Source organism: Arachis ipaensis, chromosome B6 (assembly GCF_059453495.1).
Source record: "Arachis ipaensis isolate K30076 ecotype BB chromosome B6, ASM5945349v1, whole genome shotgun sequence".
NCBI classification, from domain to species: domain Eukaryota; kingdom Viridiplantae; phylum Streptophyta; class Magnoliopsida; order Fabales; family Fabaceae; genus Arachis; species Arachis ipaensis.
This window is the reverse complement of record NC_142441.1, coordinates 70,632,470-70,647,386: the sequence shown is the minus strand read 5'-3', so window position 1 is coordinate 70,647,386 and position 14,917 is coordinate 70,632,470. Positions and strand designations below refer to the sequence as shown.

General features: G+C 38.1%; 1 protein-coding gene across 1 annotated transcript; it reads right to left on the bottom strand.

Annotated features, from left to right (window-relative positions):
• Positions 1-12,723: 12,723 nt before the first annotated feature.
• On the bottom strand, positions 12,724-14,011 carry LOC107646913 (uncharacterized). Its single transcript, XM_016351056.3, has 4 exons — positions 13,923-14,011; positions 13,541-13,838; positions 13,339-13,440; positions 12,724-13,227 (listed from the first exon to the last, which is right to left on the bottom strand). Exons 1-4 carry the CDS (start codon positions 14,009-14,011, stop codon positions 12,724-12,726), a joined length of 993 nt encoding a protein of 330 aa, XP_016206542.2.
• Positions 14,012-14,917: the final 906 nt, after the last annotated feature.

The following is a 14,917-nucleotide window of genomic DNA, read 5'->3' as shown; positions in this document are numbered from 1 at the left end:
GACAAGATCGTGCTACTCAGCTATATCACACAAGGTATGAGGCCCCAAGATAAGACCACATTGGAAAGTGCCAGCAATGGGTCTATGAAGAAGTACAAGACCACTGATGAAGCTTGGCAATTGATCAGTGATTTAGCTGAATCTACTCGGAACCACAGACAGAAGCAAGGCCGTTCAAAAGCCGTTGTAGAAGTATCTTCTGGCAGAGAGACTGCTGCTCTAACTCAAAGCATCTGTGAGATGACCAACCTGCTGAAGCAAATGTAGTTGAATCAACAAGCTCATCAAACTCAACCGCAGCAAAACCAACAACTAGTCCCACAAAGAATTTGCAGAATTTGTGCTGATTACAGCCATTACACTGATGAATGCCCGCAGCTCCAACAAGAAGACAACATGGTGGCATCCACTCACAACTTCTATGGCCGTCCCAACCAAGGGTACAATCAAAGTGGAAATAATAACCATAGATGGCAGGACAATTCAAACCAGAATTGGAGGGACAACAATAACAGGGGAGGTAGAGATAATTAGAGAAATCAGAGGTGGAATAATAACAATAGCAGGCAGCAAAATCAACCTTACCGAGCACCTCACCTGAGGCAAAACCAAGGACCACCGAACAATCAGCAGCAAACCTCTCAATTTACTCATTCTTCTGTATCTTCTAATGAAGATTTATTACAAGCTTTTGAGAAAAGACAACTGGCCATGAAAAGTACCATCGTGAACAGTATTAACACCAGTCTGAATGGTCTCACCTCTACTCTGCAAGCTTTTATGACACAGCTTGGTTCAGCACAAAATTCCAGTAACCAACCTTCAAGTACCACTGGAATCCCCTCTCAACCATTACCCAATCCAAAGGGAGGCATTAATGCCATCACCCTGAGGTCTGGAACTACACTACAGGAGAGGAATTAGGAGGAACCAAGCTCACCAGAATATGCCTCAGCTGAAGAGGTGGTGGAAATCGAAGATGTTGAAGAGGAAGAGGATATACAGGACATAGCTGAAGAAGAGATAGCTCAACCACAAGAAGAAGCACCAAAAGGCGCAAGCACCACGGAAACCACTGTTCCCATTCCATTTCCATAGCTTGCAAGGAAGCCCAGGAAGCAGCTGGAACCTGATCCTAAAATGGTAGAGATATTCAAAAAGGTCGAGGTAACTGTCCCCCTTTTTGATGTTATTCAGCAGGTACCTAAATATGCAAAGTTTCTAAAAGACTTATGTATCCATAAAGACAAGATTAATGAATTAGAAACTATTCCTTTAGGTAGTTCTATATCTGCTTTAATGGGAGGATTACCTGAAAAATATAGTGATCCAGGTCCTTGCATAGTTAGTTGTACTATTAGTGGTGTAGTAATTTATGATTGCATGTGTGATTTAGGAGCATGTGTCAGTATAATGCCTTTGTCCATATATGATGTTTTGAGGCTCCCTCCCTTAAAACGGTCGGCAACTCGTTTTGTGTTAGCAGATAAAAGCATTATTACAGTGGCTGGAGTTGCTGAAGATGTTTTGGTGAACATTAAAGGGCTCACATTTCCCACTGATTTTTATATCTTGGAGATGCCCCATAATGATTCAGATAATCCATCATCGATCCTACTTGGAAGACCATTCCTGAAGACATCAAAATTCAAATTGGATGCTTTTTCAGGAACATACTCCTTTGAAATAGATGGCCGCATAGTGATCTTCAATTTGAATGGAGTCATTAACAACCCCCCAGAAGATCATTCTATCTTTCAGTGTGATGTCATAGACGAAAGCGTGGCTGAAGTTCAAAAAGAAGAGTTTGAAGAGAGGCACACTGGACAAGGTCCGAGTGTGGGGACCCTCTTAACTGACAGTGAAGGCACTTCGCCATTTTCACGAGCTCCAGATAATCCAGAGCCTGCCCATGATCAAAAGTTAGAATTGAAACCTCTTCCTCCACATCTCAAATATGCTTATCTTGAGGATGAGCAGAAGCTTCCGGTTATTATTGCAAGAGAACTGGCTCATCAACAAGAAGAGCAGCTACTTGATGTGCTGAGGAAGCATAAGAAGGCAATTGGGTGGAGCTTGGCAGACATAGTAGGAATCAACCATCAATTATGCGAGCACAGAATATTTTTAGAAGAGGGAGCAAGACCTGTCCGTCAACCCCAGAGAAGATTGAATCCCACCATCTTGGAAGTTGTCAAGAAGGAGGTGACCAGACTATTGGAGGCTGGTATCATATATCCCATTTTAGACAGTGAATGGGTAAGCCCAGTACAAGTGGTACCCAAGAAGTCTGGAGTCACTACAGTGAAGAATGAGCATAGAGAGCTCATAGCAATTAGAGTTCAGAATGCTTGGAGAGTCTGCATTGATTACAGGCGTCTCAACCAAGCTACCCGTAAGGATCACTACCCACTTCTATTCATTGATCAAATGCTGGATCGCCTGTCAGGTAAATCACATTATTACTTTCTAGATGGTTACACAGGTTATTTCCAGATTCATATAGCTCCTGAGGATCAGGAAAAGACTACTTTTACATGTCCTTTTGGGACTTATGCTTATAAGAGAATGCCCTTTGGCTTATGCGATGCACCAGCTACTTTCCAAAGGTGCATGATAAGTCTTTTCTCTGATCTTACTGAGCACTGTATGGAAGTTTTTATGGACGATTTTAGCGTTTATGGTGATTCTTTTACCCTTTTCTTAGAGGGATTATCTAGAGTATTAGATAGATGTATTAATACAAACCTTGTATTGAATTTCGAAAAATGCCATTTTATGGTAAAACAAGGGATTGTATTAGGACATGTGGTATCTAATAATGGCATTTCTATAGACCCAGCAAAGGTGAATGTTATTTCTAGTTTACCTTACCCCTCTTCTATGAGGGAAGTCCGTTCGTTCCTTGGCCATGCAGGTTTCTACAGGAGATTTATTAAAGACTTTAGTAAGGTGGCACTTCCCTTATCCAGATTACAGCAGAAGGACATTGAGTTCGAGTTCAGTGAAGATTGCAAACAAGCATTTGATAAGCTGAAGACTACTCTAACTCAAGCCCCAATTGTGAGAGGACCCGACTGCAGCCAACCGTTTGAAATCATGTGCGATGCTTCCAACCATGCAGTAGGAGCAGCGTTGGCTCAGCGTGAAGGTAAGGATCCTTTTGTTATTGCCTATGCGTCTAAGACTTTAGACACTGCCCAGTCCAATTATACTACTACTGAGAAAGAACTTCTTGCTATTGTTTTTGCTCTGGATAAATTCTGGGCCTATTTACTTGGTACCAAAGTAGTAGTGTATTCGGACCACGCAGCTCTAAAGTATCTATTAGCTAAAAAGGAGTCCAAACCAAGGCTTATACGTTGGATACTGCTGCTACAAGAATTTAATTTAGAAATAAAGGATAGGAGTGGTAATCAGAATTTAGTAGCAGACCACTTGAGTCGCCTTGAATATATTAAGGATGATTCTACTCCTATAGATGATAATTTTCCTTTTGATAACCTACAAGCAGTATCTGAGGTAGTCCCTTGGTATGCACCTGTTGCTAATTATTTGGTTAGCCGCACATTTCCTCCACATTTTTCTAAACATCAAAGAGACAAGCTGAAAAGTGAGTCTAAATATTATATATGGGATGACCCATATTTATGGAGATGTGGCACTGACCAAATAATTAGACGTTGTGTGCCTCAATCAGAATTCCAGTCCATTTTAGAGGCATGTCACTCATCTGAGACTGGAGGACATTTTGGCCCTCAACGAACAGCTAGAAAGATCTTAGACTGTGGATTCTGGTGGCCTACTCTTTTTAGAGACGCTGCTGAATTTTGAAAATCTTGTATCCCATGCCAGAAATTTGGTAATATATCCAGGAGGGATGAGATGCCTCAACACTATATGCTTTTCTGTGAAATTTTTTATGTATGGGGCATTGACTTCATGGGTCCATTTCCAAATTCTAGTGGATATTTTTATATATTGTTAGCTGTGGATTATGTTTCCAAATGGGTGGAAGCAATCCCTACCCGCACTGACGATGCTAACACTGTTGTTTTCTTTGTGAGAAACCACATTATATGCCGTTTTGGATCACCACGAGCGATCGCGAGCGATCAAGGCACCCATTTTTGTAACAGGAGACTAACAGGATTGATGAAGAAGCATGGGATAATCCATAAAGTTGCAACGGCTTACCATCCCCAAACTAATGGGCAAGCCGAGGTGTCGAACAGAGAAATTAAGCGTATCTTGCAAAAGATAGTGAAGCCTCATAGAAAAGACTGGAGCACCAGGCTACAAGATGCACTGTGTGCATATAGAACAGCATACAAGACACCCATTGGGATAAGTCCCTTTCGCTTAGTTTATGGAAAAGCTTGCCATCTCCTAGTTGAAATCGAACACAGAGCCTTCTGGGCAGTTAAAGAGTGCAACATGGAAATTGAGAAGGTCGGAGCTGAAAGGAAGTTGCAACTACAGGAACTGAAGAACCTTCGCCTAGAAGCTTATGAGAATTCCAGAATTTGCAAGGAAAGGATGAAAGCTGTGCATCAAGAAGAAAGAATTTCAACCTGGAGATTTCGTCCTCCTTTACAAATCTCGACTAAGGCTAATGCCCGGTAAGTTAAGATCAAAATGGGAAGGTCCATACAGAGTAGAGAAGGCTGAACCGTACGGAGTTTATCACCTAAGACATCCTTCAAGCTCTGAACTTATTAAGGTTAATGGACACCACCTGAAGCTGTACCATAGTGAGAAAGTGCAGAAAAGCAAGGAGCTTGAGATCCTCCACTTGGAAGATCCCCACATTGCAGCAGATTGAGCTAGTGGAGCGTCCAACTTACGGACGTTAAAGCAAAGTGCTTGGTGGGAGACAACCCACCACGGTATGATCGTTCTTTTCTTCACTTTTAGTTTTTTAGTTTTTAAAAAAAAAAATTTCGCCGCGGGACGCGATTGCACCAGCGACGCGTCCGCGTGGCAGGGGAGTAAAGAAAAATAAAAATGAACAGAAAGTTACGTAGGAGCAGCGCTGGAGTCGTGCCAATGGCACAAATTATCCCACGCGACCGCGTCACATGGAAATCATGGCCTCCCACGCGGCCGCGTGCCCTGAGTTTTCGACGTAAAAGGGTGCACAGTCGCATTCTGTGCAAGAGTGATGCTGGATTGGTGCTGGAAGCACAATCCTTGTCACGCGACCGCGTCGCTGACGCGGCCGCGTCACCCATTTTATAACGCACACTCATGCGATCGCGTGACCCACGCGATCGCGTTACCCAATTTTGGCAATTAAAATGAATCGAACAGAGAGTTGTGCTGGAGCGAGGCTGCACTCGCGCCAGCAGTGCAACATAGGTCACGCGACCGCGTGACCGACGCGATCGCGTCATCTTCCCTGGAGCGCAACCACGCGAACGCGTGCCTTCTGCGGCCGCGTCGCATGCGCCGCACAGCTCAACCTCAGTTGCCAAATTATCTTATCTTTCTTTCCTCCAAATCCTAATTTTTCTTTTCCTCCTTCTTTCTTCTTTCTCCTTTCTCCCTTCCCCTTTCTATCTCACTTTTCATTCTCTATCTTTCTCACCCCAATTAACAAGGTTTTTCTTTTCTTCTTTCTCACTTTTCTACTATTCTTCTTATTTTCATATGTTATCTTCTTATCTTTTCTTCATTGTTCTTATTTTCTTTTCTTTTCTTTTCCTTTTTACTTGGTGTTATCTATTTATGTGAGTCATTATTTATCTTTATATGCTTATGGTTTGTTATAAATTTGTTTGACAATCATATATATTATTTTTTAAGGGATTGCTTGCATGTTCAAATTCATACTTTCAAGAGCTTATTCTACATGCATGCTATGTGTTTGTGAAAAAGCCCATATGGCATTATGCACTTCTTCACATTATTTTACTCTAATATGCAATGCTTGCTTTTCACAAATTCCCTTTCATATTTTATTAATTAAATTTAATTGTCAATACAAACGTAATGGTAATCTAAATTGGACATTGAATGTTTCATATATGCTACTCATGCCTTTGCCTGCATGCCAATAAACCTCTTGCATTCCATTGTCCTACATGCACTTGCAATATTTCCATTGATGAGCTTTTCACATGTAATCTGGACCATGTGTTAATGCCATTTATCTTTATTGTGCATTGGCTATCACTTACAATACCCTCTTCCTTGCTCTATCTCTTTGAATTTAATTTCCTTTCTCTTCCCTTCTTTCAGGATGGCCACCAAGAAAGGAAAAGAGAAAGCTACTTCTAAACCACCAGCAAGAAGAGGAAATAAAAGAGCATTAGTGGCAGAGCCTTCTTCAACCACAGTCAAGCCCTCAACAAAAAGAGTTAAGAGGATAATAAAGGTTGACGACAAGGAGAAAGCCTTTCCAGCAAAGGACACTGCGCGATTTCCCAATCGCTACTGTGAGCAGATGTTCCCTATCCTAGCAGAAAGGAACTATAACAATGAATACCTTCTTATCCTCCCATCCAATATTGCCTCCTTTGTTGAGCCGCAAATTGAACGAAGACAATGGGGTTTCTTACGGAGACAGCCGAGGCAGGTCAATCTCTCTTGGGTAGTTGAGTTCTACTCCAACTTCTACATACCGACCCTGCAGTCTATTTATGTCCGGCAGCAACAAGTCCCCATCACAGAAGAGGACATTCAGCACGTTCTGAGTCTTCCCCCTATTCCAGCAGGAATGGACGCTTTTCAAGAAGCCACCCTTCAGCACCAGAGATACCAATTTGACTGGGACTCCGTTCTCGGAGTCATCGCATTACTTGGCAGCCGTTGGATCTATGGATACCACCGTACCCGCCCTAAGGGAATCTTGGCTTCCGCACTTACCTTGGAGGCTCGCGTATGGGCACAGATCATGTCCCACTACGTCTTTCCGAGCACTCATGAGTCCTCCTTCACTGCAGACATGGTTGTTCTACTATGGTGCATCCATACAGACCAACCTCTGAATCTCTCAAGACACATCCGAAATGCCATGGAGCACGTACAAATCGCGGGCAACCTACCTTTTCTCGCCCTGGTCTCAGATCTTGTCTCAGCAGCTGGAGTCTCCTACAGAGCTGGGGACACCAAAGCCATGCTTCCACGGGATGATCAATATGTCCCTAACGGGAAATACCTCAGACTTTCAGCTGCCACTACAAGCCAGCCTACTGAGCCAGTTGAAGATATTCCTTCTTCAACACCACAAGCATCTACAACTGAGAAATTGCTCCGTAACAATTGGATCGGCATGAACTGAAAGCTAAGATGAGAGAGCGCCGTAACAAGCGCCGATTCACATACCTCAAGGAGCTGATCATGGGCAAATTCAAGGACTCAGACACTCCGGACTCCACTTCTTTTACCAGCACCGGGAGCCATGATAGTCCCGACTGTGGAGATACTGCTACCAGCCCACTCCTGTTCCTGACAGATGGCACCAAGGACGGTGCAAAGCCTTAAGTGTAGGGAGGTCGGTTAGTACCTGACGTCCGGAGGTAATTTCTCTTCTCTGTACACCAATAATTAGGATATTTTAGTTAGATTTTCTCCCCTTTATAGAATAGAATAAATTGCATAGGTTAGAATAGTTGCATGCATGTTCTACTTGATTGAAAAGACAATAAGTTTCTTTTAAAAATCTATCTTTGGAATAAAATTTCACTAATTTTCAAAATTTTTATGATAAATCTGCTTGAGTTGTATTTGGAACATGATGTTTGAGCTAAAGAACACACAACCTGTGAAAGATTTGAGCCTTTATGTATGGTTACATTATTTAACCATAATTATTTTATTCTTGTGTGTTTACTTCTCTATGATTGTAATCTATATTTTGTTTTATCTTATATGTCCAATATTTATTATATTTACATGCTTGCACATGATTGAGGCCATTATTTGTTTAAACTCACTTATCCAAATCAAGCCTACCCTTTTCAATTATCTTTGTTAACCACTTTGAGCCTTTAAAACCCCATTTGTTCTATATTTTACCACATTACTAACCTCAAGCTGAAAAACAATTGCATATCCCAAATTGAATCTTTGGTTAGCTTAAGATAGAATTGTGTGTGCTAGTTAAGTATCGGAAATTGTGGGAACAAAAGTTGTTAAGGGAATGTGTCATGAAAATTTAAAGGGAATTTGGATACCTATTCATGTGAAACTATAAGAATCAAAAATCTATGTGCGTTGATAAGCTTTATTTATTTCAATTCAAAAAAAAACGATAAACAAATAAATAAGGGGACAAAATTACCCCAATGTTAAATTCAGAACTCAAAGATCAATGCACATATGATAGAATTAAAATACAAAGTTGAAATATGAGTATGTGTTGAAAAAGGGAATTATGGGTAGCTAGGCATGAATTTAAAAGTATATAGAATATATGTATATTAGGTGAGAGCTTAGGTTAATTAAAGATTCAATTTATAAAGCTCACTTAGCCATATGTATACCCTTACCTGCACCTTGGCCCCATTACAACCCTGAAAAGACCTCATGATGTTTGCATTGGTATATTAACTGTTGTTGATTGGTTAGGAGAAAAACAAAAGTTAGAAAACATGACTAGAGAAGAATAGAGTGATATACACTAGAGATTAGAGCGTACATACATTATCAGTGAGGGTTCAATGCTTGAATTTTCATGTTTCCTGCTTTCATAAGCTATCTTCTTGCACTTTTATCGGTTTTATTGTATAATGATAGAATTAGTGGAATTTGATTTGTAATTGTTTTGAAAGGCTTATATAGTTGCATTTATTTATATATGTAAGATTACATTGCATTTCATGAGTTTCTACATGTTCATACTTATTTCCTTGTCTCCTTCAATTTAGCATGAGGACATGCTAATGTTTAAGTGTGGGGAGGTTGATAAACCACTATTTTATAGTTTATATTGTGTTTAATTGTGTGGTTTTGTTATGATCCTTACCCACTTTTTCATCAATTTAGCATGCATTTAGATTTCCTTCCTAAATTCAGTACATGTTTGAAAATGGCTTCCTAGAGACTTTAATTATTTAATTTTAATTTTCCTTTATTCCATTCGATGCCGTGATCTGTGTGTCAAGTGTTTCAGGCTTTATAGGGCATGAATGAGATGGAGATTGGAGAGGAAGCTAGCAAAAAATGGAAGGAACACAAGAATTTGAGGAGATAACCAGCGAGAAGTGACGCGGTCGCATGGCTCACGCGACCGCGCGAAGGAGCACAAATCGCAGTGACGCGGCCGCATGGCTTGCGCGGCCGCACGGATTGGAAAGCGCAAGCGACGCGGTAGCGTGGACGACGCGAACGCGTGGAAAGGAAAAAGTGCAAGCGACGCGTCCGCATGGACAACGCGATCGCGTGACATGTGCGATCTACATAATCTGCAAAATTCGCTGGGGGCGATTTTTGGACCTTATTTCGGCCCAGTTTTCGGCCCGGAACAGCAGACTAGAGTCAGAGAATATGCAGAAACAACACACACATATTCATTCAGTAGTTTTAGATCTACTTTTTCACTCTCTTAGGTTTTTCTCTCTAGTTTTTAGAATTTTAATTTTCAATTGGTCTTAGCATTGGAACATTGTTAAGAGTTATTTCCTCTTTAAGACTTCATCATTCTAGTTTGTTTTCTTAACTTGGTTTTATTCTTCCATATTCTTTGTTTTGTTCAATTTTATTATTCAGATACTTTTATGATTATTTAATGCAAGGATTATTTCTTTTTAATTCAATTTCAATTCCAATAATCATGTCTTCTTTTAATTCCCTTTTATGTGTTATGGGTTTATTATTTACAATGCGTGAGTAGTTTCATTACTTGATGGGAAATTGATTGAAAAGGAACTCTTGAGTTGGAAGGATTGAAAGAAAATTTGTAATTGGGTTAATTGTTGAATTGCTATCCTGTCACCAACGTCAATCCCTTGAACTAAGTGGGTTGTAACTCGTGAACGGATCTAGTAATCCAACTTGTTTGACTTTCCCTTACCTAGTAAAGGATAACTAAATAGAGTAACCGTTAATTATAAATCCATCTAAAAAATCATTCCATCAATGATAGAGATTCTAACTAATCAATTCCCAGTCAAGGTTTTTTATTCATATCATTTAATTTTCCTCACTTTACATTCCAATTTACTTACCTCAACTTCTTCGAACCTCTGATTAATAAGATAGCACCCTTCTCTGCAACTCGTTGGGAGACGACCTAGGACTTAAAACTCCCAGTAATTTTGATTTAAACTCTTTGTGACACATTTCTAAATTGATAGGCAGATTTTCGGTGAATTAAGAACTATACTTGCAATGTATCAATTTTAATAATTTTTTAATTCATCAGCTTCTGCTTCCCATCACTGCCACGCCTCTGTCTCCATCTTGTACTTCTTCAGAGAGCCATTGCTTGCAGCATCTAATGTGGTCTTGTCCTGAGGCTTCATGCCTTGTGTGAAGTAACTGATCAGCACCATCTAGTCAATCTTGTGGCGGGGACAGGAGTCCAGAAGATTTCTGAAACGTTCCCAGTATTCGTAGAGAGTCTCTGACTCGCCTTGGATAATGCAGAAAATCTCCTTTCGCAGTCTATCTGTAACTTCAGCTGGAAAGTATTTGTCCAGGAACTCCCTTCTGAGCAGATCCCAATTGGTGATGACCGCTTCAGGTTGAGTGTAGAACCACTCCCTGGCCTTTCCTTCAAGCAAAAATAGGAAGGCATACAGCAAAATAGTAGTTTCATCTACACCATGAAACCTAGTAGTTAAGCAGGCTGTCTGAAAATCCCTGAGGTGCTTAATAGTCTCTTGAGCAGGTAAGCCATGAAACTTGGGCAGTAAGTTGATTAGCGCAGTCTTTAGTTTAAAATCTGCAGTCAGATTTGGGTGACGCGCTTGGTATGGTTGCAGTGTAAAGTCTGGAGCTCCTTCTTCCTGAAGAGTAATCCTTCTGAGCTCTGCCATATTACCTGCACGTAAATCAATCGAGTCAGTAGAAGAGGAGCTTGTTTCTTCCTCAAATGACGCTTCAGATTCGCCCTCAGATGAGATTGGTGAATTGGTAGTAACCACTTCACCACCCTCAGAGGCTAACCGATGCCGAGCTCGCCTAATACGTGAAAGAGTTCTTTCAATTTCAGGATCAAACGCGGCTAAGCTCGGATCAGGCAGTGAACGCGTCATTCAATGAAAGAAACATACAGCTCATGATAATAAAATAAAATAAAATATACAAATATGTAAAATAAAAATATATACACCAACCAATAATTTAGCACACTATTGCAACTCCCCGACAACGGCGGCAAAAATTGACGTGGCAAAAAATTGCCGATTAAGAAATTATAATAAGAACAGCGTTGCAAGTACAGTTCTTAACTGATGAAAATTCTGCTTATCAATTTAGAAAGGGTTATCACAAAATTAGAATAAAAATACTGGGAGTAGAATTTCCAGGTCGTCTCCCAACGAGTTGACAAAAGAGTGCTATTTTATTAGTCAGGAAGTTTTTCGAGAAATTTTAAGAGTTGGAGAACAGAAAAGTAAATTATTGTAATTTAAAGCAATAAAAATTAACGAGAGGATTTATATAATTAAATTAAAAGCCTTGACTGGGAGAAGATTAATCGGAAGTTCTATCCTTGTTGGATTTTCCCAAGTGTAATAATAAAAGGTTGTTGTTCTACTTAGTTGGCCTTTACTAAATAAAGGAAAGTCAAGTAACCAACTAACCAACTTTTAAATCCCAAGTCCTAATCCTCTCCTAAGGAAGATTAGAGTCAAAGACTAGAGAGTTATACTACTAGAAATAGGGTTTTTTCGGACGAATTTTGAGATGAAATTGAAATAAATTTCGAACAAATTACAGACAATTTTTTTTTTCAAACAAATTTGGGACGAATTTTTTTTGTCCCAAAAAGCCTTGTTGCTAATTTAAATTTTGTCTGAAATTTCGTCCGAAATTTTTTTCAGACAATTTTGTGACAGATTTCGAATAGGCATTTATCTACTAGATTTCTAACTATTATGATGTATTTTAGACGAATTTCAGACAGATTAGTCAACATAAAGACAACGTATTTCAGACAAATTTCAAACATAAAAATATTAATTTTTAGATAAATTTCAAACAAAAAATATACTTTATTTCAAACAAATTTTGAACGAATTTAGTCAAATATAACAAATTTTTTTCGAACAAATTTTAGACAAATCAAATATTTCTTTTCAATTAAATTTCAGACAAATTTAAATTAAAAGAATTTACGTATTTGAAATAAATTTCATACAAAACAAAAAAATATTTTCACACAAATTTTCTACAAATTTAATATAATATTTCAAATAATTTTCACACAAAATAATTTGCTATTTAATAGATAAATATTTTAGATAATAAATTGTATTCGATCTTCTTTCTATATTAAGACCTTCATAATCATTTTTTTCATATTACATCATCCAAATTCTAAACACATAATAAAATCATGAAAAAGTTAATTACCATAAAAGGGTTAAAAAGTATTTATTATTAAAATACTTTTGTCCATAAATGTAATAAAACTAAAATAAGAAAAAAATACTTAAACTAAAACAAAGAAAGCCTTTAAAAAGGTCATATATCATGAGTAAAATAAAATGTACTAACTAAATCACCTAAAAATTCCTTAATCTAAATCAGAAAAAATATATACTCCAAATATCAATCACTCATGTTATCATCACTAGAGCCTGTCCCAAGCTCATCTTTCGTAGGATCAGACAAGGTTGAAGGAAGTGGCAGATTCAACTTTTTATACAAAGCATGAATTGTCTTTTCAGTAGAATCAATTCTTTTCTGTTGAACTTTTAGTTGACGTCCTTGATCTCTTAACTTGTGCTCAGCATCTTTCAACTTAACCTTTTGCTCTTCATTGATCATTTCCTGCTCCTTTGCCTTTTCTTTCCACATGTGAAGTTCTTGCTCAATATTTAGATTGTCTTTGGATGTCTCTGAACAATTTCTGGAATCCAACTTTGAAGAGAGATCTAAACTAAAAGTACCTAAACCAAAGGCAGCTTTCTTTTTTCCCTTTGTCACAACTTCGTTCCAAACAGTATAATCATCTGGTATATCTAGGCCTTCCTTAGTTGCCTCAATATCTCCCTCATTATCCAAGGATAAAGCTACTTGAGAAAGTTCTGTCTTTCGCTTTTTGAATTCACCCTACAAAATCAATTCATGTTAATTGCAACTAAATATGCCATGAACAAATACTAACATATAGTGAAAATTAGCAATTGAAAAAAACAAAAAGAACAAACTAGCATCGCATACAATGACTTTCTCAGATCTTTCATCAATCCAACTTTTGTCTTTTTTGGTGTGGCATTTAGTATAAACCTCCTTTAGAGAAGGTTTTACTCCCGTAGCTTTTTCCTATAATATAACAGTTTTAATCGATAGGAAAGAAAAAAGAATAAGAAAACCTTGCAAAAATAATAAGAACAAGACTATAAATAAACTATTTTTATCTTACCATTCTGCGTGCATGTTCACCCATAGATATGGAACCACCAGTATGCATGGAACTTCCAGCATTTGATGCTCGATTCACAGTATTTGCTGTTGACCAGTTCTTAAATTTTGAATCTGTAGCAAAATAATGTAATAGTTGACACCAAACGGGTTCAGGAATATATTTTGGTACATGGTTAGGGTCTTTTGAATAATTGCGTCTCTCCTGATTCATCAACGATCTTAATCGATCACTCCCTTTAATCTCAAAAAATTTGACGAATTCTTGCATTGTGTTGAGGTTCCCACATACAATTTTTCTATAAAAGAAAACAAACATATACATTGAATTACCCACTATGTATAATATCAAAATAACAAAAAAAATGATAATAAATACTTACCTTAAATTCAGTAAACCATAAATCTCGCATTTGCTCACTGGCATATTTCTAGGAAGGGCAGAATTCTGAAAATTTGCTTTTAATGGCATTTGTTACATGACGAACAGCAGTACATGGATTAAACCTATAAGAAGTTCAAATAATGAGTAATTACACATGTATTCACAATAAAAATAATATAGAGAGAACGCTAAAATAAAAAACTGATTGTTGTACTTACTCATTGCCAAAAGGCTCTATTTTCAAGAGCCTTTCTTGAGTGACAAGTTCACCTTCTTGAGCAAGAGATCCATCGTGATGATTTTCATCCGATGAGTGAGCATGATGTAAATTTCGTTCATTATTAGGAGCATTATGAAATGATTGAGGTTGGATAGGTGAACAGTATGGTGATTCAGTTGGTGATGGTGATGGTGATGGTGATGGTGTATGATCGGCATGGGAAGATAATAAATTTCTCTTAAATTTTTGTGGTGGCTGCGAAGAAGAGGGTGGCAATGCTGAAGGCTTTTTAGATACATGTGAAGGAATTGGAGCTCGTGATTTTGTAGGCTTAAGGTGTGAATGCTTAGTTTTGTGTGCACTAATCACCTCCTTGTTACCAGACTTTTGTACTTTAATTGACAAGTTTTTTTTATTTTTTTTAGAACCTGACGTCTAAAACAACAAAGATTTATAAGATTAGTAAGACATTGCAGTTAAATTCTATTAACATGTACATCATCAAAAGAATTAAAATAATAACAATGTAAAATAATACTTAACTGCCAAAATAATCAATTAGGAGGTAAGATAAAGTGCTACTATGCTTTAGTAATAAACTACTATGCTTTAGGAAATAGAAAATACTAGTAATTAATTTATAACTTATTCATGTTACTACTTAGTAATATCATTCTTCTAACTCAATAAGTTCCTCCTAGTTTCTCGTTTACCAATTCTAACAAGGCACCAATATGGTTCATTTACAAGCACTCAATTCAACCAAAACAATA